Genomic DNA, 23,254 nt, shown 5'->3' on the forward strand with positions numbered 1-23,254 from the left:
ATGTACACTGAACATATTAGTCACGATGTGATTTTATGGTGGGTTTAAGTGACACTCGTTGTTGTGCACTGTTCACACCATCCAACCTGTTTGTTTTTTTTACCGTCTCTTTCTTTTTAACCGTCTCTTTTGAACTCTGTAGTGGTACACGCTGCTGCCTTCTTGTGCAGACGCCGCAGGTTTGATTCCCAGAAAAGGGCATCCGTGTGTAAAAACTAAGCCTACATTCTGACTCTATACTGTAGAATCAAATACAAGTACGTTTATTTACAGTACAATCTTAGGGCATACTCATACTAGACCATTCGTACCATGCGTTTTCCACCTCCCTCTCACACTTCTCACACTGAGTATTCCTGCTTCGGACCGTTTGCTTGTCTCAACACTTCTATTTGGCTGTATTACTGCAATTTCCCTGATTTGTGGATTATTTATGAGTCGCTCTGATTATTTCTATTGTGCTAGGCAGCGGCTGTCATTGATAATAGCAAGTGAAATGATCGCATTAATTAAATGGCACGTCTATATTATGCACACAAATGTAGCCGCGGGTGATTTGACTTTTGGATTCATTTTAGTCTTGTATTGTATATCTATGATAAAATGTGTCTGTTATAATTAAGAACTTGTGAGGCACGATCACATTAAAGTCATCCTGCAACTTGGCTGCATCGTATGCATGCAATCGTGCCGTGCCCTGGCCTAACCCTTCGGCACAATTGGCCCAGTGTGAGTGCATCTTTAGACAGCATTGCAGTCTAGAGAAGCTAGAATCTAGTTCTCACATATGCTTTTCTTTTTAACCAATTGGCAGAATTGCATTACTACAATAAATTATGAAAATATTTTTTTGGTTGACCCTGCACTTTATGACATACTTACTGCACAACATCTGACCAATGTTGTTTTGAAATGAACACTATGTGAGCATGCATATTTTAACAGCAATATTCTATACACCACTTCATGAAGTCAACTTGATATGGTGTTTATCATTTTTTGTTATTATTACCCCATATTACCCCAAGTGTTGGCGGTTAAAGAAGTCGTCCTCCCGGTGTTTTTATTTGTGTAGTACCTACTCCAACCACACTGTTGTAGTAAGGAGCAGTAATTGACGCAATCCATTCGGTTTAACAAATTAAAATGCCGCTGAAGTTTGTCAATACAATAGCTCACGTCAGAAATGTGATTTTAAAATATCGTTTGTAATATGCACTACGAGTAATTGAACAAGAACGCGAACTAATATGTTTCAAACCCACCAGCTAGTTAAATGTCACGATTAGGCATGTTGTTATTTCTTTTGAAAGACCGGAAGCTGCCCTCTCGCTAGCTCTGAATCTGCTTTGAATTACACAGTGACCTGCAGTGTGTCCTCCAAACTGTCACCATTTCGCTTATCGGTATTTAAGGTCAAGGACAGCTGAAATATGGTTTACGAAGAAAAAATGATCACGAACGGGGAACCTGAGGATGTAAGTACATGCCTATTTTTTAGAATAGCGGGGAGGATGAACATATCACCTTGGAAGTGTTTGCTAATGTTAGCATGCAGCTAGCTGAGTACAGCTAAGCTAGGTAGACGTGTTAGTTTCACTATCATCGATCATGTTCATACTAATAGCGGAATACAGTGTGTACAGTAAGGTTGCTTTGTCATTGTAAAGTTATTTGTTATAAAGTAATTAGTGGTGATTTGTTTTCAGGAAGAAGAAGAAGAGGAGGAAGAAGAAATGGTGGTATGTATTGGGATGGAAATTCAAATTATAGCTACTGGAATTAACTGATGGGCACATTTGGAATTGTAAAGCCACTTTTCTATATTCTGTATACATCATAGGCATGCCATGTGCAAAATCAAAAGGCAGCAATCAAACCGAATAGAAGACATAATCGAACATGGAAGACACCTCTTTTTATAGACCCCAAGGAGTGTTTTTGTTTTTTAAATGATGTTTTCAATATTATTTGTATCATATTTAATTCATAATGTACAAATCATGTCTTTCCTGCTCAACGGTTATTTAATGACCATGCTTGATTGATCACCATTGTAATAATTAGCATCATAACTCCTCCGTTGTTTGTCAAGATCGTTTGCTCTGGCCTGGACCAGAAATTAAAAAATCAAGATTATCATTTGACCAAAGGTTATTTGCAGTGAAACATGCATAAAACATTATAGGGCAGCTTGTGACCTATTAGGACAATATTACGTACAAAATAAAGTTTTGTTGTAAGGGTTTTTTTTATTCTGCTATTTTTATCAACTTAATTTTTACAAACAACTTGTAGAATATACTTTAAAGGAGTACCATTGCAGTACCTTTACAGCTACATGGACCAAAGACACGGACAAACTAGAGTTAAAATGGCAGCAAAGAAAATGAAAAAATGTCAAATATGTAGGAGAAAATGCATTAAAAGCGTGCTCTCCTTGCCCTGCTTTCTCACCAACTATAAGATGACCAGGCTGATTTCGAAGGAACATAAATACTGTGTTATATTTGGTTAGTAAAAATGGGTGATAGAAACGGTATGTAATAGAAATTATTACAAATTGGCCGACTATAGAGATTTTGTCCGCGATGGATTGAAATTACCAGGACCATTTACCTGTGAAAAGACTTGGTACCTTTTCAGATGGTACAGCTTCAAAGCTATTTTTAAATCACACAATTTTGCACGTTTAATGCGAGTGGTCCTTGAACACACCATTTAACTTTGCACTGCTCTGTCTCCCACGATGCTCAGATAAGACTACCTTACTGTATTTTTCTGCTTTTTATTTCACCTCATATTTGGTCCAAAATGCTGATACTATGTGGGAATGCATAACGGTAAGATTTGATGGCCTTATTGAGTGCTAATGTACATCGATGTTAGTGCACCTCTCTGCAAAAAAAAAGTCCTCGTACTGGTGGATGGTGGCTCTGGATTCATTTAGTGCTTTTAATTTGATGTTGTTACTGTCAAAATTTTGCACAATACATAATAAAGAAGATAAATCAGATCGCTACAATGTACGTATGTCACGTGTGTGTTGATATTTTCCAGTGACCAGCTGGCTAGTAACACTAGCGAGAGCTAATGCTATTTAGATTTGTCACTGACACAAGCCCCTTTATAGCTGTCCTCGCCTATGCCTACCTGTAACTAGTAGCTCCTAGCCCAAGTTTTAGCTTGTAGTTCAAAGCGAAAATCAGCCAAGAGATGGTTCACATCTTTAAAAAAAAAAAAAAAAAACACTCGTTAGTTGGGACACTCGTATGCCACGGAACCACTGTATTAAGACAATAAAAAAAATACCTGCAATGCACCAGTAACTTTGCTCTTCTTCCCGGCGACGTACTTCGTGACAACTCGACTCACAGCGACACACATAACTTTGGTCTTGTCAAGAGAGGCATCATCTGCCACGGCTGTGAAGCTAAAAACACCCTTTTCTTTGCCCGTTTCTGCTCAAAATTTATTCCCGCTTCTGGCTTCACATCAGCTGTCACATCGCCGCGTTTCCTCAAACTATATTAACGTTATTAACGCGTTAACTTTGACAGCCCTAATTTAAGTAGATCTGCAACAGTGTGTTGTGTAATAGCAATTTTACACTATAAATGTTCTCTAAACTGCATACTACGTTTCTTTGGCTTTCGTTAGGCCTATGTAACCTGTTCTGAAATAGTTTTATTATAATATATGTATGCCAAAATATGATGATATATATTAATACTCCTATATGGATTTCAGGCCATAATGCCCATCCCGTTATAGTTTTTTTCATTTATAGTCAATGCAGTGTAATCTTATTTTCAGGACCCCCTTGAGACAATGCGACAGAAATGTGCCGAGACAGAACACTGTGTGCACACTCAGGCACGCCTGGAGCAGTGCGAGACCCGAGTCAACTCTCGCTCCGCCACGGAGGAGGATTGCACCGAGGAGCTTTTTGACTTTCTCCATGCTAGGGACCACTGTGTAAGTCATAAACGTCTCAGTAGCCCAAAGTCCATTTTATTTAATGCATGTATACATTTCTATATGCGTGAAGTATGTCTAATCTGATGTTTTTGCTGTTTCTAGGTGGCACACAAGCTTTTCCATTCAGTGAAATGAACCACCCCCTCTATGGTTCTGAATACATCTATATGTAAATCTGTTATTTGAATTGTATGAACATGTGAAGTGGCGGGTGTGAACATCAAAAGGAGTCAATATTTAATTAAAGTGGATAACTTAAGACATCCTGCATTGCGTCTGTGTTCAACGAATGGCTATGATTTGAAACAGTTGAAATAATTTGTGTCATTGTTGTGTGTCCTAATGTTTTAAGACCACTATGTCTCTTAATATAATTATTTCTTTTTAAATCTCTGTTATTCCTGAGGACCACAAGCGGTACTCTGAGAATAAATGGTGTAGACAAAGTTAAAGGCATTATCTTGGTAATGCTTGTTTTAATTTTTTTGTTTCCAACATGGTTAATAAGATAGATTGAAGCATATCACATGATTACACTTGCACAATTTAACATATCAGAAAAGGAGTAGGAAGAAGAAGAGTTCATTTATGTAATCCTACCACTTTTCTATTGTCTCAGTAGTTACCGATCGGCTGCTCAATTCCTGTTTAGCATGTCCAACCATTTTCTAATAGCGGAAGAAAAGACTAAATGTGTAATGATGAAAGAAAGAAAAGTAAATATAACTAGAAAATAAAAATAGATTAAATAGAACTAAAAACTGATTGTATAGATGTAGGACTAAACAGTACATGATTAAATAATGATAAATTAATGAAATTGGTACACTGTACATGATATCAATATTAATTTTACTCATATTCATTTTACTTTAAAATAGTAGTGTACTTTTATTTTTATCCTTATTTTAAAATTTTATTTCTTTCTTTTCCTTAACACTATACTGTCATTTTTAACTCCTGTTTTCTTATGCCATATGGATAGTTACTCCAACACCGTCTCATCTGTTCTTGACACAGGAAGTGAACAAAATTTAAATGACAAAAGCAACTTTTTTTTTAACACAAGTGCTTGTAATGCAAAAACTGTTACTATAACATGGACAATAATACAAATCAACACGTTTTCGTAATTTAATTGTAGAACACAACCACAGAAAGTTAATGTTGAAGAAACACAAAAATGTATCTAACAAAATGCAGTTGACAGGACAGGAAAATGTAATACAGTTTTTGCCTCCCTACATTTTAGCCTATTCTTGTAGAAGGTAGAGTCTATGAAGGGACTCTAGGAGAAGGGCAACAAAGGCGCCCTCTAGGAGGCTAGTTAGGGTACTGTTGAATTGGCTAGTGGAGCACAATGCGCATGCGCCGGTCGTCTTGCCAAGGAGACTGTCGAGCTGTAAAGAGTTAATAAGTAATCACTCAAACAACCTCGTAACCACACATATACACATCTTTGCTGACTATAAAGTTAACTTTGACAACCAGGAAGAATAAGAAGAAGAACAAGACCTACAAGGGCAAGTATGGAGACGGTCAAACTCTTCCTCCAAGGACTGGAGGTGGACATTTGCTGCGGGTCAGTGGCTGTTCTCACCGGTTCCGCTTGTCTTGCCGGGGTTCTGGTGTGGCTGGCCCGGGCAGTTGACGGCCGTCGAACCGCTGAGAGCAAGATCCAGAAGGCCAGGATGCTGAGAGAGGACAGTGTTCTGCGAGCTGAACAGGCTGTACTTCATTACAAGCAGTCGGTGAGAGTTGACTCTTTTGTTGTTTTGGATTAGATTTCCGTAAAACATGTACCGTATAAACTAGTTTCTTTTTTGGACCCAAATTACTGATTCTGAAGGCTGACATTCAGAGGTGGAAATAGTACTGAGAATTTGCATTGATGTGAAATGTTACTTAAGAAAAGTACGATTACTGGTGTAAAAATATACTTAAGTAAAAGTAAAAGGTAGCTCATTTACTCAGTTACTTTTTGAAAAGCAGGAGGGGGTTCTCTCCTGTAGTGCAGGGGCGGCAACCTGCGGTTCCAGAGCAGCATGCGGCTCTTCAACCTCCTTGTTGCATCTCCCTTTGCAAAGCGCTGTGATTATTTTTTTAAACACCATATAGGGTAAATGTGCATTTTCGAAAATGATGTCAAATATCCGACTCACTCACTGCCGAGCTGGATGAGCAAGGGGGGGGGGAAGTAGGCTAGTGTATGCAGTAAGTCTCACTGTCCAATGTTTTGTAGCTCCAGACTATTTTTTTCACTGGAAGAGGAGGCAAAATGGCTCCTTGGATGTTAAAGGTTGCCAACCCCTGCTGTAGTGCAAAAAGTTCAAGGAGATACTGTATAAATCTCAAACTGGTTGTTTGTAATTATAGGAAAACCTTTAGGAACTTCACAAAACATACTGTACAAAAGAAATAAAACATGTCAACACATGACATTTGAAAAATAATTCCAGAGGTACATTAAAGTGTAGACCACTTCATAAAACATTAAACAATACAACCACTGAAGCTGGCACAATGTAGATTCTGACAAGAAGACCAAAGTCTAGATATTAGAGATGATACTACTTGATGATACTTATTTCCAAAGATCTAATTGTGTTTGTGATTCCTCTTGCAGCATCCCAAGATGGACTCCTCTCTCATTTTGTCACTTTCTCTGGCTGAGCTGACAAATAAACTTCAGGGCGGCCTGCTGGCACCTGAAGATGTCTTGTACTCCTACATAGAAAAGGTGCGCAAGATCAAACAGTGCAGGGAAAACCAATCTTTGAATAATGTCTCTTAAAGATTGTTAAGGTGTGTGTGAGGCTTTACAGTGGTGGTGTTCTCAAATTTATTGCAATACTTGACATTGGAGCTCAAGGTTCATCTTTTGGACAATTGAAGTGCTTTATACAGCATGTCACAAAATTGAGTACACCCCTCATATTTCTGCAATTATTTTATTATATCTTTTCATGGCAACTCTTTCATACTATGTAAAGTAGTCAGTGTACAGCTTGGATAACAGTGTAAATTTGTTGTGCTCTCAAAGCAAATTAACGCACCACCATTAATGTCTAAACCGCTGGCAACAAAAGTGAGTACACCCCAATTTTAAACTGCACAACTTGGGCCCACTTAGCCATTTTTTCTCCCTAGGGTCCTCTGACTCATGTTACAAGGCCTTAAAGGGATAGTTCGGATTTTGACATGAAGTTGTATGACATCCCCATCAGCAGTGTAGTCCATTAACAGTGACTTAGCCCCATCTGGTCTCCTAAGTCCAGTTCTGGTTGGATTTAGGTGAAGAAGAATGCAGTTCCGCTTAGTTGCTGGGGACATTTAAGTAAAGAGTTTGGCTTCTCAAAACAATATGCATTCAAAAGAATTATAAATTTGCATACATACGTCACAAAAATGCCTTCTCAAAAAAAGCAGACCTCCCAAAACTCCTGGCGTTATATTTGTCTCCCATTGTATTCCTGTGATGTGATGAAGACACTCGCATCTTCTTCCACTGTGGAACACATACGTAAACAAATGGCAGCGGTGCTCCGTCGCGGAAGTACATGCGAGCGTCTTCGTCACATTCACAAGAATGCACAGGCGACATTGAACTCTCTGAGGATGTGAAAAAAAGTCATTGTTGCTCTACATAAAGGTTTTTCTTGGCTATAAGAGGATTGCCAATACAGCGCTTTAACAGGACATCTTCCACTTAGAACAGGCCTTGCCATGGCCCATGGTTATGTTTGTAAAATAGACGTACGAGTGCTGCCAGCATTGCTGCAGAGGTTGAATGGGTGGATGGTGGTCAGCTAGTCAATGCTCAGGCCATTTTCCACACACTGCATCAGATTGGTCTGCATGGTTGTCATCTCACAAGGAAGCCTCTTCTAAAGATGCTGCATAAGAAAGCCCGCAAACATTTTGCTAAAGACAATCAGACTAAGGACATGGATTACTGGAACCATGTGCTGTGGTCGGATGGGACAAATTTAGTTTAGATGGAGTCAAGCGTGTGTGGCAGCAAACAGATGAAGAGTGATAGTGGTATTGGGGAGCACAGGTAATTGAAGGAAACATGTAATGTAACATACTGAAGTGCTGCATGATCCCTTTGGAAACTGAACTGCATGGCAGTATTCCAGCATGATAAGGACCTCAAACACACATCCAAGATAAACTTCCTTCCTTGAGAAGCTGGGGGTAAAGGTCATGGACCTAAACCTTATTGAGCGTCTGTGGGGCATCCTCAAATGGAATGTGGAGGGATGAAAGGTCTCTAACATCCACCAGCTCTGTGATGTTTTCATTGAGGCCTGAAAGAGGATTCCAAAAGAAACCTGTGATGTTCTAGTGAGAGTCATGCCAAAGAAATTTAAGGCAGTGTTGGAAAATAATGGTACAGTATCTATCCACACTAAATAGTCACACTCATGAGGGGTGTACTCAGTTTTGTTGCCAGCGGTTTGGACATTAATGGCTATGTGTTGTTATTTTGAGGGGACAGTAAATGTACATTGTTATCAAAGCTGTACACTGACTACTTTATATAGTATCAAAGTGTCATTTCTTTAGTGTTGTCCAATGAAAAAAATATAATAAAATATTGTGAGGGGTGTACTCACTTTTGCGACACACTGTAAGTCATTATCCAGGCATGAAAACTATTACAAGTACTTTCATCTTTTTCGCAGTCTCTCAGGGTAGACAAAAAGCTGAACTGCTGCACCGCATTTCTGCTGGAGAGCATTGACCAGCTGAAAGATCTAGACCACAATGAGCGTGGTCTCCTGTACGGCGTTCCAGTTAGCATCAAGGAAAACATTGCATACAAGGTAACCTCGAAAGATTGCCCTCACCACTGCCAAAGATGGTAACATTATACTGTATCGGGTCAGGAACCCTTTTGGCCAAGAGAGCCATGAGAGCCACATATTTTTAAATGTATTTCTGTGAGAGCCACATAATATTTTTTAACATTTAATACAACTAAATGTGTGCAGTTTTAAGCAAGACCAACAATTTTAGAAAATACTGTAAGTCTCTGCATTCATTGTTTTTAATAACTTTGTTGTACTGAAGCTCACTAATAATAAATGAAATACTTCTTACCATTAATGCGACTTCTGGTGCTGAATGGTTTTGCACCATTCTCCTTATCTTTCTTTTTGTTGCCTTTTTATTGGTCAAAAGGGCTTGCTCTGTAGACTTAGCTAGCTTACTATTTCATTAAAGGTTAAAGTTTGCTTCTTCACCTCTCAATGACCCGGTGTCTGACCCAGAAAATATCGGAAGGACAGCTGGCATTAGCTCTGGCCACCCGCATTGCAGTAGAAAATGGGTGGATGGCTTAAAATGCATAACAAAGTTTTATATTTTGAACGTTACTTGTATTTTGTGGACTTGGAAAAGGCACTCGACCGTGTCCCTCGCCGTGTCCTGTGGGGGGTGCACCAGGAGTATAGGATTGGTGGCGTGCTACTACGTGCCATTCAGTCCTTGTACAACCGGAGCAGGAGCCTGGTTCGCATTGCCAGCAGTAAGTCAAGCCTGTTTCCGGTGTACGTTGGCCTCCGTCAAGGCTGCCCTTTGTCACCGATTTTGTTAATAATTTTCATGGACAGAATTTCTAGACTCAACCAAGGCGTCGAGGGGTCCAGTTTGGCGGCCTAGGATCTCGTGCCTGCTATTAGCAGACGATGTGGTCCTTATGGCCTCAACGGGCTGTGACCTTCAGCGTTTACTGGGACGGTTTGCATCTGAGTGTGAAGCTTCTGGGATGAGACTCAGCACCTCCAAATTTGAGGCCATGGTTCTTAGTCGGAAAAGGGTGGATTGCTCCCTCCGGGTTGGGAATGAGTTCCTGCCCCAGGTGGAGGAGTTCAAGTATCTCGGGGTCTTGTTCACAAGTGAGGGAAGGTTGGAGTGTGAGGTCGATAGGCAGTTTGGCGCAGCGTCTGCAGTAATGTGGTCGCTGTGCAAGTGCATGGTGAGGCATTTTACAGCTTTAAAACATATACTTGTAGAATAATTGTAAAAAAAAAAAGAAAGAAGTTGGTAACTTTGCGGATTTCACTTATTGTGGGCTATTTTGGGAACCTATCCCCAATGATAAAAACGAGGGAACACTACATTCCTGATCAAAATTTTAAGACCAGTTGAAAGTATGCCTGTGAATATTGTCATTCGTCCAGGACATAGTATTCTCAGGGCATTCAACTGATCGCAACTATATATTAGTAACTCATCATTTCAGACTGGAACATTTCCTAACAAAATAAAAATAGCTAAAGTGGTTCCAATTTTCAGAAATGGAGATAAACATCAATTTACAAATTACTGACCAGTTTCCTTATTACCCCATTTTTATAAAATTATCGAGAAGCTATTTAATAACAGGTTGGACAAATTTATTAATAACAATGAATTAGTAGCTGGTAGTCAATAGGAATACAGAGCTAACATTTCAACTTCTATGGCGCTGATTGAAATCACGGAGGATATTATTAATGCTATAGACCACAGAAAGTGTGCAGTTGCAGTATTCATGGATCTTACAAAAGCCTTCAATAGAATTAGTCACAATATTTTAACAGCAAAGTTAGAAAGGTACGGAATTAGAGGATTCATTTTGAATTTGGTTAAGAGCTACCTCGCAAACAGGAAGCAATTTGTAAAGTTAGGAGAATACACATCTGCGAGTGAATATTGTCAATCGTCACTTACTCAATGTACTGCAAAAAAGATGGGTGAGGATAATTCATAATGCCGCTTATAGAGAACATACAGACCCTTTATTTTTAAAATCACAGATATTAAAATTTGCTGATTTAATACATTTTTAAATTGCTAAAATAAGGCATAAAGTTGACAATAACTTGTTACCCAAAAACCTCATACAGTATTTCTTTAAAAGAGGAGAAATTTCATCTTAGAGCAAAATTATACTTAAAACATTTATATGCAAGAACAACGCTGAAAACCCACAGCCTTTCAGTATGCGGGATTAAATTATGCAACGGATTGAGCAAGGTACTCAAACAATGTACCAGGACGAGCGAATTAAAAAAACAATACAAGCAGTTGATGTTTGCTAAATATAAGGCAGAAGAGTCTTGATTATTATATTTATTGTTCTGTCATGCTTGTTTTTATTTTTTATTAGTTATCTATTATTACAGCGATTGTTATATGGAATAATATTACATGGAAAGCAGGAAGTCAATAATATGTACTGCACAAGATGTGGAACGGATGGGGGTAGGATTAAATAAGATTTGCTTCTTCCTACTCCTTTTGGACATGTGGAACTGTGAAATGATTCATGAGATGTATTCCATCGTAACCTGCATGCATGTTCAAATCAAATTAAACCAAACCAAACCAACTGGACTGTTTAGGTTGAAAAATGGCAAGAATTTACATTTACTGTAACGGATAAGGCAGTTCTAAGTAGAGCTTCAACATGTAAAAAGAAGAAATGGGAGTGAGACAAAAAATGTTTTGAATAAGCAATTTGTTACAAACAACCATTAAAGTGAATAGGTTGTTCATAGTTTAAGGCAAAACTTTTAAAGTTTTAAAAAACTTTTAAAGGTGACAGCCTTTAAAAGGCTTGGCAAAAATGTGGATTAAATGTCATTTTATGTCAGGTATTCACACTGTTGCAATATTTTGATGGCAAAGGCAAAAAAAGCTATCTTTCTTTGTACGTGGTCAGATTGCTGAGATTTAAGGCCTCTCGCAGCGCGCCATTGCTGCTGAGGTTGGATACAGTAGGATAGTCTTTTTAAACGTCTTAAAAGATCCTGACGGTTATGGAACAAAAAAGTAAAGTGGTAAAATTTCACCGGCTGTGAACCAGAGGATCCAATTGGCTGTCCGTCAAGACACGGGACGATCCTGTAGGTTGTTACTGGTGCTGAGTGCAGTCCAATAACCATCAGACAGCATCTGCGATAGAAGGGTTTTAAGAATAAAAGTATGTACTGTACTGTATATATACTATGAAATACTGTTGTAGACATTTATTTCTGCATGTCGTCCTGCTACAACAGAACTATGACTCCAGCTGTGGTCTGCTCATCAACGTGGACCATCCAGCCGAGAGGAACTCTGTGATTGTGGAAGTGCTGAAGCGACAAGGCGCTATTCCCTTCGTGAAAACAAATGTCCCCCAAGGCCTGTTAAGGTCAACTTTATGGCCACTACCATGTTATGAAGTCTTTAACCACAGCTTGTCATGTCTTCTTGTCATGGCTTCTCTCTTATATCTGTGCCCTCCCTTGTACGCTCCAGTTACGATTGCAGCAACGTCATCTATGGACAGACTGTGAACCCCCACAACCTTAAGAAGACCAGTGGGGGTTCATCCGGTGGGGAGGGGGCTCTCATCGGTGGAGGTGGCTCCATGCTTGGCATAGGCAGTGACATCGGGGGAAGCATCCGAGTCCCTGCTGCATTCTGTGGGTTCTGTGCCTTGAAGCCAACAGCGGGTCGGCTAAGGTCATCATCGCTATTTATTCGCCTCTGAGTGTGCTCTCCAAATACTTTTGTTTTCCTGCAATAAAATGTTGTCTTTGTGCTTAGCTCGCGTGGTATGACCACTGTTTGCCGTGGGCAAAAGTCAGGTGAGCATCGACATTCCGGCATAACTGGCAAACTAAAAACGACAACTGTGTCACTGTTTCTTTTTGAATTTAGTGCTGAGTACACCCGGGCCCATGGCCAAGGATGTGGACAGCCTGGCACTGTGTATGCAGGCACTGCTCAATGACCACATGTTTGCCCTGGACCCCACTGTTCCACCTGTCTACTTTAATGTGCAGGTATGTCCTGGCCTACATCATTCATTATTCATGTGAGAGATGTGGTTTTGTGCTATTTGATAAAATGCATTGGCAAGCTTTGTTTATTTAATTATTATTAAATCCACAAGATGGCAGTTAGTTGCATTTGAAGTATCATGAGTGGTCAGCATCCAGCATGAAACTAAACTGTATGTACTGTTGTTTACATTGCACCAGCGGTATTAATGCTGGCTGAGCAGTTTGCGCCTTATTGCTTTTACATTGGCTCTGTTGCTGCTGTGTTGTGCAGTATCATCATGTTTGTCCGTTGTGGTCGACTAAGACCAAGACGACAACTTGCTAATAAATGACCATGTGGTCAGGGAGAGCCACGTTTTCCTTTTCACTTTCTCACGCACTCCAAATCATTATATGAGGTTGTAATAGAAAAAATTATATCCTAACTATGAAAGAGAGAGAGAGAGAGAATGTCTGAAATAAAGGCAGAACTTGAGCAGTTTATTACGTTTATCCGAGGTAGGGTTGCAGGGGCAGCAACCTAAGCAGGGAAATCCAGACTTCCATCTTCCCGGCTACTTCGTCCAGTGGATCCCGAAGCGTTCCCGGGCCAGATGAGAGGCGTATTCTCTCCAACGTATCCAGGGTATTACCTGCGACCTACTACTGGTCGGATGTGAACACGTCCCCTGGGAGGCATCCTGACCAGATGCCCAAGCCACCTTATCTGTCAATCTTCTACCCCGCATTTTTCGATCAAACCTGTGAGCAATAAGTAACTCCTTATTTAGCAAGCAGAGTAACAACAAAGCTCAAAATGAATTTACCAGCTCCATAGAAATCGCGGGGGGTTACCATTCCACATATTCTTACTCACGGTGTCTTAAGAAAGAGCCAAAAAAAATCACACAGCAACGTAACAAGTAGATAACAACAGACAAGACTTATTCACGCTCACATTCATACCTATTGACCGTTTAGAGTGGCCAATTAACCTAACATATATTTTTGGAATGTGGGAGGAAGCCGGAGTACCCGGAGAAAACCCACGCACACACGGGGAGAACATGCAAACTCCACACAGAGATGCCCAACAGAGATTCAAACCCAGATCTTCGAGATCTCCTGACTTTGTGGCCAACATGCTAACCACTATGTCACTGTGCAGCTTAGGCTCATAATTTATAAAGTAAAATATGTGTGTTTATCAGATGTATAAGAGCTCCAAACCTCTGAGGATCGGCTACATGGAAAGTGACGGAATCACGCAGCCGACGCCAAGCATGATCCGAAGCATGAGGGAAGTCAAAGCTCTGCTTGAGCAGGCGGGACACACTGTAAGGACCACACTGACAAACAAGCACACTTGTTCTTTTTAAAAGCAAATGTTATGTGAAATGTGTTTTACTCCTATATGTAGCTAGTGCCATACACTCCTTTGAAGTTGAAGTATGCCTATGAGCTCATCTCAAAGGGCATCTTTGCAGATGGAGCCACCAACCTGCTGCAAAAACTGTGAGTTGTGTTTGTGTTTTTACATCGTTTTTGACAATGTACTGTAAATGCTCTGTGAATCAATGTGAATATGAATGAATATGCATTGTCCCATTTTAAATATATACATTCAGTATATACATACACACACACACACACACACATATTTACAGTATGTATGTGTATATGGAGGCTGTTATTTCTGAAATGTGAAAATTCATTACAGTGTTCCCTCGCTCCATCGCGGTTCACCTTTCACAGACTCTCTGTTTCTGAGATTTTTTTTTTGTGCGAGTTTAGAGGGTTTTTGGGGGGGGGGTTACAGCGTATGAACACTGTTACAGGCCGAGCATGGCCCTTTAAGAAGAATTGCATTGTGGGAAGTTGAGTGTTGTAGTTCTGTCCTTTAGCACTAGGTGGCGTCTCTTTATCTTCCCTCTCTCTTCTGTCTGTACCGGCCATTGTCTTCTGCGTCCTGATTGGCTGTAGACCATTGTCAATCGATCTCCTTCCGGCCGCCCTGCCATGTCTTGTGTTGTGTCATCGCTAGCAAACAGCTTGCAGTCTTTGTATGTTTGCAAGTTTCTCCCCGACAAAAGCCACAGTGTTGATGAAACGTTCTGCACCAAAAAGACAGATGAAGCCAACCGTCACACAAAAAGGATTGTAGAAGTTACGCGGCTGTAGGGCGCCATTACAGAATAAAAAAATCTTCGGTTCCAGGAGGAAGAGGATGAGGAAAATAGGACTATAGCAACAATATGTTTTAACAAGGATACAAAAACGCTTCAGGGGAGCGGCACCAGGACGGAGAGGCACAGTCAGAGGAGTGAAATATGCGTGAGTCACTTGATAATTTCTTGTGTCCAACCTCATGGGTTGATCATTAAAATTCAAACGAATGTTTGAACTTTTTTTTTAAACGAGAGAAATGTGAGAAAATGTTCATGCTTGTCTGAGAAAAGTGTATAAAGTGTATGGTGAGGGTTTTTTACAACCTCAAAACATGCATAATAATTCATAAAAATAATAATAAAGTTGGCTACTTGGCGGATTTCACCTATTGCAGACTATTTTGGGAACCTATCCCCCAAGATAAATGAGGGAACACTGTATACTATATATAACTAGTTAATTTTGTAAATTTAATAATGGTTTTGAGAGCATAAAAAAGTGAAAAGGTATATTAGCCCAATAGTACTGTTTTTAAAATGCTGACAGGTTAAGCTTATAAAAAGACCTTATAGGACTGCACTCTACATGTGTGTTGGGCTTTTAAATGATGAACAGTACCGATTTGTTGGCAGGGAAAGGAATAAAAATGTAATAATGTAGACACAAAACCTGCGCAACTAGCAGCTGCATATTACAGTAAAACACGTTGCGAGCCCTTTAATTATACTGGAGTTCTATCAACCTTTTTCTCTCCTTTTAGGAAGGGTGGGCCTCTTGACCCCACCTTGAAATTACAAATGAAGCCTTTCTATTTGCCTATCTGGCTAAAGAAGATCCTCTCCATCCTGTTGAAACCTCTGGTCAGTGGAGTCGTCGTCTTATTTGGTGGTAGCATCCCTGCATAGCCTGCATAGTCTGATGAGATGCTGTACAAGACAAATGATGCCTTTGCAAAGATAATCATGTTTAGTTTTGATTGGTTACCTGAAGTTTATTATTGTGGTTGTAGTTTGCAGTGGTTTACAGTATCATACTGAGAGTTGACCCCTGGCAGATCGCAACAGAACAGGCGTGGCCAGGGGGAGCAGGCTGCTGAATCTGAGTGTTTCAGCCAAGTGGTCTTTTTATAATAATATTCATAGTAATTATAGTAATTAGGGCTGTCCAAAATAGCACGTTAACGGCAGTAACTAATTAATGTCATTAATTACATGAAAATGTTCAGTGTCATTAACACATGCGCACTGTATCAAGCCACATCTCTCTGTTATGACGGCAGACAATGCCACTATAGCGTCCCCACAGAGTCACACAGTTTGCCACTCTTGAATAACTTTATCGTGGTCTGAACACATCAACACCCGTGTCATTTCAACACCATATGCACAAACACGTCTCTAGTCAGCTCGTCCTGGGAACGACACTTCCTCATTGTCACTAGATGAGACCTGCACCACCTGAACCATGTTGTAGTCAATATATATTCTTTACACTGTATTCTTTACTTGCGTATCTTGCTTGCTGCTGTAACAAGTGAATTTCCCCGCTGTGGGTTAAATAAAGTACAAATACAATTACAAATGGATGACAGCGAGGTGCATTCACTGACACTCAGAAAATGTCTGTTCTAAATAAACAGAAAGACAAAGAAAAACAATAAATGGATATTCTTATCTCTCACTTTTGTAAGTCTTACTGCAGAAGTAAAATTTGCTGCATTTAAGTATGTTCGGAAATCCCAGAAAATACATCTACACTACAACCATGTTAATTTATCTCAAGTTACATGGTGTCTTTGAATGCAACCCGTCATGGCTCATAGTGGTTAAAGTGTGATTCAAATGTTTTACTGCTTAAAGAGAACAGCGTTAGGCAAATACATTTTCAGACATCTACGGAATCTTTTAGTTTGATTAAAATTTTCAGTTAATTTGGAGTTGTTCATACGTACAAATATATATAATTGTGTCCAGTCATTTATCTTTCTGTTCATAAAATACAGCAAAAATAGGCATATTTCACACACAGTGGCAAAAGGTGATTAATCATGATTAATTAATTTGAAAACTGTGATTAATTTGATTAATAATTTTAATCATTTGACAGCCCTAATGATAATAATACATTCCATTTGTATAGCAGTTTTGGAGGTACTCAAAAAATGATTTAAAATTTTATTAGCATTGTTAGAATGTGTCACTGTATCGTTTTAATTAAAATGTTATTGCTATTCAGAAGAAATGTACTGTAACGCTTCTATTTATTACAGTATATTACCAAATGTTTTGTATTGTAATTTTTTTAATAAAATTATATATATTGTATATCCATAATATATAATGTAGTAATTATTGATAATATGATCAATATTTATTGTATTATTTCAAGCTGTTTTATCCCCCCGCAGTCTCCTCGTGGTTCATTTCTTCTGGGAAACATCACCGGAGTCGGGTGAGAAGAGGTTTATGTTCTTCAAAGATGATATGTTGCTTGTGATTCCCTACATTTTTTTTCTTTGTTTTATGTCTTTAATTTCTTTTGTTTATAGATCTGTTCTCGAACTGTGGAAGCAGCACACAGCTGTGGAGGTACTTCAAACCGCGTTAATTGGACACAGGCGATAATGGAGAGAGGCTATTGTTTTTGAAAATCATTATATATAATTACTTAGTTTAAAAAAAATGTAATAATGATTTGAAGTGCATGAGAAAGTGGAAAGGAAAGCATAGCTCTCTTTGACCACATGGTCATTTATTAACAAGCACAGAGCCATGTCAAAAAATTTGAATGTTGTTATTGTTTGAATATTTTCTTCAGTAATATTCAAATTTTGAAACCTTCATATATTCTAGGTTCATTGTGCATGCAGAGAACTATTCAAAATCTTTTTTTGTCTTAATTTAGGTTTTTATGGCATACAGCTCAAGAAACCCCAAAATCCATGTGTCATAATAGTACAATATTCTGACAGTACTCAGTTAGTCAGTCTCAAAGTACTGAGTTTGCTAATTTAAAAATCGGCTAATCAACTCAAAACACCTGTTAAGGTTCCTTGAGCCTATAAAAACTTGTCAGTCTGGTTCAGATCACAAAAGCACAACCATGGGGAAGGCTTCTGACCGGACTGATAAGGAGAAGACCACAATTGACATCCTCTATCAGGAGGGCAAGAAACAAAAAGACATTTCAGAAAGAGTTGGCTGTTCACAAAGTGCTGTTTCAAAGCACATAAGAGGAAAGCTTGTTGGAAGGTCAAAATGTGGGAGGAAACGCTGCACAAGCAGGAGAGATGATCCTACAAATGGGCTACAGAAGCCGGATCCCAAGGGTCAACTCACTCCTGACCCCAAAACCAGAAAAGAAATGTTTGACCTGGGCTTTGGATAAAAAGAATTGGACAGTTGGCCAGTGGTCCAAGGTCCTGTTCTCTGACGAAAGCAAATGTTGTCTCTCATTTGGAAATCAATGTCCTAGGGTGTGGAGGAAGACTGGAGAGGCACAAGACAGATGCTGCCTAAAGTCCAGTGTGAAGTTTCCTCAGTCTGTGATGAGTTAGGGTGCCATGTCATCTGCTAGTGTTGGTCCACTCTGTTTTATAAAGTGCCAATGCAGCTGTCTACCAGGAGATCTTTCAGCACTTCTTGCTTCCATTTGCTGAAAACCTTTTTGGAGATGCTGACTTCATATTACAACATGACCTGGCACCTGCCCGCAGTGCCAAAACTGCTGGAACTGGTTTACTGACAACGGTATTACTGTAATGGACTGGCCTGCAAATTCACCTGACCTGAACCCCATAGAGAATCTGTGGGGTATTGTGAAGAGGAAGATGAGTAACATCAGACCCAACAACAGAGATGAGCTGAAGGCCCCTATCGAAGCATCCTGGGCCTCCGTAACACCTCAACAGTGCCACAGGCTGATTGCCTCCATGCCAGACCGAATTAAAGCAGTGATTCGTGCAAAAGGAGCCGCAACCACATGTTGAATACATAATTTTCAGTGGGTTAAAATTTCTGTATCATAAATCCCATTTTTTAAATTGTTTTGATTAAATATTCAAATTTTTTGACACATGGATTTTTGGTTTTCATGAGCTAAATGCTATAAACATCAAGATTTAAAAAATAAAAGGCTTGAAACAATTTAGGTGATGTGTAATAAATCTTGGATATATGCAGGTTTATTTTTTGGAATGATATTATGAAAGAAAATTAACTTTTACACAATATTCAAATTTTTCGACATGGCTCTGTATATTGCACAACACAGCAGCAACAGAACCGACGTAACAGCGGTAAGGATCAAAGTAGTCAGCCAGCATTCATACCACTGATGAGTTCATTGTAAGCAACAATATAGAAAGTGCAACAAGCATGACTTTCACACTAATAGCGGAGTAGCGTTCTACTGACTGACAACAAGCAGAGGTAGATAAAGCTGACCACTCATGATACTTCAAATGACACTGAGTGGTCTTGTTGTGTTCCACCAGGAGTACATTCACGACACAATAGCAGAGTGGAGAAAGTGCAACATAGATGTACTGCTCTGCCCGATATTTGGACCCGCTTTCAACTTCATGTACTGCAGCAGGCTTAACTGTACGTCTGGATTTATTTACGATGTTGTCATCAAAGCACATTGAAGTCATTTTTTTGCTGTTCTCGTTTTTGTGTAGTTCCTATTTTTTACACGGCTATCTACAATCTGCTCAACTTTCCTGCTGGCGTTGTTCCTGTTTCTACGGTGACAGCGGAGGATGAGGAGGAGCTGCGCCATTATAAAGGCTTGTTTCAGGACCACTGGGACAAGCTTTTCCGACAGGTAAGTGAGTAGGGACTTCATTAACACTGGGAGTGGAAAACATTCACTACGATAATTACGCCTGTACTTTACAGTAGTTTTATTTCTGATTGATGCTCTCCTAGAGGCCACTTTTTCTCTTTATTAGGTTATCGACTCATTTGTTCTCATAGTTGTTCTCATAGTGTTGCTCCTTACTTGTGGTTCCTTTGGCATTAAAACCCAGATGAACGTCACTAAACAGTCATTACAACACCAAAGTAATGTTTTTTTCCCTAAAGAATCTTACTATCGCGAGGCAATATTTTCTCATAGAAATTTTATTTAAAAAAATGGACACACTGCACTATTCAACCTTTCTTGTGATTGAAGTGCATTACTGCTTTTATTTTAAATCCTGATACATTCTTGTTGTACACATTGTACTTCTTTATTCTTTATTCTTATTTAATTAAGGTGTTGTTTCTCATACCCTGTACTTCAGGGGGCCACCAACCCGTCGATCGCGAGCTACTAGTCAATCTTTACGACTTTGCCAGTCGCGAGAATATTTGAAAAAAAATGTATTATTACATCAGTGTCCTCCCCTCCCGGAGGGCGACCAAAAGGCTTTGACCACTGAACATGCCCGTACGCCTCGCCGCCCTCCAGGCACGCAACCCGCAAGCTCCAGCCAGGAGCCCAGTCCCCAAAACTCAGCCGGAGGTACCAGCACACCCACATCGGCTCGCCTCGCCCCGCAACAGCAAGCGTTCAGCAACAAGCCGAAGAGAAAGAGTGACAGATCGCAGCGATGTGCCTGAGCACACAACAGTAGTTGATGTACGTTAATATGACTCACGATCTACCTTTGCTACCTCAAAATTAAGGCACAACTATAACTCCATAGATGTGTACCTCCAAAAAACCCTTCGAGCTGCATCTCTCTAGGGCTGACTATTGTAACGCATAGACTCGCCCACGACACTGAGCCAACAAGCCGAAGATCCACAAAAGTAGGGGTGGCCAAAGTGCAGCTCAGGGACCACCCGAAGCTCATTTGTCATTGCATCACTGCAGAAACAAAATAACATTTACAAAAACTGCAAAAATGGTAAAAATAGAGAATCTTGCGCAGCTTCACGACCGAGACCAGGGATCTTGGGCTCAGAAAGGCTGGTGACAACTGCTTATTCATTATACAACTTGTTTATTCATTATACAGTTCTGTCACTTTTTACAAATTTATATATTTATTTACTCTTTTATGAATGAAAAATTTCTTCAAACCTCTTCTGTTAACTCTACTCTTACTCATTTGTTGTCCTTGTTAAACACGGGAAGTGAACAAACTATCAGTAATTGCTGAGACATGGAGAAAGTGTAGGATTAAATAACATTAAATAAGATCAGCTTCTTCCTACTCCTTTTCGGGCATTTTGTAATGTGCAAGTGAAAACATGTGATATACTTGTGTAATCATGTTTGAAAGACCAAGAGACCATTGTGTTAATAGTTGTTATCCTATATGTGTTAAACTCATTGGGTTGTAAAAGTACTAAAGAGTGCACCTGCGTTTATGTGGATCGGCTTTTGGTTACAACAATAATAATAATAATAATAAGACATTATTTGTAGTGCAAAACACTCTAAAATGTGGGTTACATTTAGGAACATTTGAAATAACTGAAATCGAAAACAATACAGCAATAATTTCAATGTAAGACAGCAAAACAAACAAACCCATAGAGCTGAAACCAGACACTAGTACTCAAAAGTACTCAAAAAGACAGAGAAACGGTCATCAGATTATTTTTAATCTGGAAAATTGACCATTAGGGAGTAGCTGCATGTTAGCTGTAGTTCCACTATTAGCCAGCAGATGGCTACAGCACACTGATCATTTTGTGTGTGTGCCTGTGTGCCTGTGTGCAGGCGGTGTCAGGGGGCCAGGGTCTTCCCATGGCGGTGCAGTGTGTCGCCCTCCCGTGGCAGGATGAGCTATGCCTGCGCTTCATGAAGGAGGTGGAGGAGCTTGTTAAACAAAGCAGGAAGTAAAGCAAGAGTAGTTAGCATAATCACAAATCACATTTAAAAGCCTCCATTTTAGCTCCCCAATGCACCAGAAACATATCCTTAGTACCTCACAAATGGACATAATTTCAACACAAACACACTCCAACATCTTGAAGAAGGTCTTCCCAGTAGAGTGTTTTTTATTGTTTTGTTGGGTTTTTTTAAACTCCATTTTGGTATATGGCCTGGTGTCCCAATACTTCTGTCAGTGTCTTTTAACACTTAAGCCATGCATTTCAATCCAAGGTTATTATTGTAGAGTTGCAATGTCTTTCTCTCTCATAATATCAACACCTAATGTGTAGAAAAAGGTACATGTTTGCAACATGGTTTTTGCAACATTTGTTTACTCCTCTGCACTACTACTGTAAGACGATGGCTAAAAGACAATGGCTATTTTGTTGTTTTAACCAATCTACTGACAAGCTGTGACATTTCTTTCATTATTCTGCTTATTTAGGGCATTTGATGTGATTATATTACAAGATATATTTCAATGTATTGTTTTTTCATACTAATGTTAAGTGAGACACTGTATGCTTTATCTTAAAATGCACATTAATTGGAATAAATTAGACAGCATAAATGTTGTAATTATAGATTCAAGATTAAAGAGGATGGGGGCATCTATTGGACGCTAGTGATAATTGGAGGAGGCTTTTATTTCCTAAATGTGAAAACTCCATACAGTATATATCAGTAGATATAGTTAACTTTAATAATGATGTGGAGCGCATGAAAAAGTAGGTAAGGAAAATGTAGCTCTCTTTGACCACATGGTGATTTATTAACAGTAATATTGCATAGTTGGAGTTTGCGTGTTCACTTTGTGCCTCTGCGGGTATGTTAGGTTAATTGGAGACACTAAATTGTCCATATGTGTGCATGTGAGTGTGAACGGTTGTCTATATGTGTCCTGTGATTGGCATACCCCGCCTCTTGCCCGTCAACTGGGATAGGCGCCACCCTAATGAAGACAAGCGGTATAGAAAATAGATGGAGTTAATTGTTGACAACAGTATGGTAAGTGTAACACCTGAGTTGCGCAACCAACCTTTTAAAGCGCATGTAGAGGTAGCTAGCGCTGCTGGGTGCTGACGACTCATGATACGTCAAACGCAGCAGCTGCCGTCTTGTGGAGTTACACAAAAAAAAACACTTCAGGAGGTTGCCCACAGCCACAATAACGCCAGTGGTTTTAATTAGAGACCCTGCCAGCTACTTGCTTCTGTAGACCATGCCCTGGCAACTACGGGAGACTTGCCAGTTAATTGTAGAGGTGTTAATTGGAGCATTTATGGTATTAGGGTTGACTGAAGCAATTGTTGTCATGTAGATTTGTGTAAAATGACCATTAACAATAAAGTACACAGACTGATTTGTCAAACCACACTAAAGTCTGCGCAATCCAATTGTTTTTGTGTGTTTTTGCATGTGTG

The 23,254-nt window shown here is 39.5% G+C and overlaps 2 protein-coding genes across 3 annotated transcripts; both read left to right on the forward strand.

The window, feature by feature from the left end:
• Positions 1-1,317: 1,317 nt before the first annotated feature.
• LOC129188797 (cytochrome b-c1 complex subunit 6, mitochondrial) lies at positions 1,318-4,308 on the forward strand. The gene is made up of 4 exons (XM_054789812.1): positions 1,318-1,478; positions 1,710-1,742; positions 3,817-3,978; positions 4,084-4,308. Exons 1-4 carry the CDS (start codon positions 1,434-1,436, stop codon positions 4,114-4,116), a joined length of 273 nt encoding a protein of 90 aa, XP_054645787.1. The 5' UTR covers positions 1,318-1,433; the 3' UTR covers positions 4,117-4,308.
• An 895-nt stretch (positions 4,309-5,203) lies between these two features.
• On the forward strand, positions 5,204-23,178 carry LOC129188806 (vitamin D3 hydroxylase-associated protein). Of its 2 annotated transcripts, XM_054789823.1 has the most exons (15): positions 5,207-5,732; positions 6,608-6,721; positions 8,673-8,813; positions 12,036-12,169; positions 12,277-12,483; positions 12,568-12,608; positions 12,682-12,806; positions 13,997-14,122; positions 14,206-14,300; positions 15,715-15,814; positions 17,362-17,405; positions 17,503-17,542; positions 19,450-19,558; positions 19,636-19,781; positions 21,675-23,178. In XM_054789823.1, exons 1-15 carry the CDS (start codon positions 5,511-5,513, stop codon positions 21,795-21,797), a joined length of 1,767 nt encoding a protein of 588 aa, XP_054645798.1. In that variant the 5' UTR covers positions 5,207-5,510; the 3' UTR covers positions 21,798-23,178. The 2 variants fall into 2 exon arrangements, 1 of the variants encoding a protein (XP_054645798.1); XR_008572700.1 differs by lacking the exon at positions 19,450-19,558 and having other exon boundaries at positions 5,204-5,732; positions 21,675-21,819.
• The last annotated feature ends 76 nt before the right edge of the window (positions 23,179-23,254 follow it).

Source organism: Dunckerocampus dactyliophorus, chromosome 10 (genome assembly GCF_027744805.1).
Source record: "Dunckerocampus dactyliophorus isolate RoL2022-P2 chromosome 10, RoL_Ddac_1.1, whole genome shotgun sequence".
NCBI lineage: Eukaryota > Metazoa > Chordata > Actinopteri > Syngnathiformes > Syngnathidae > Dunckerocampus > Dunckerocampus dactyliophorus.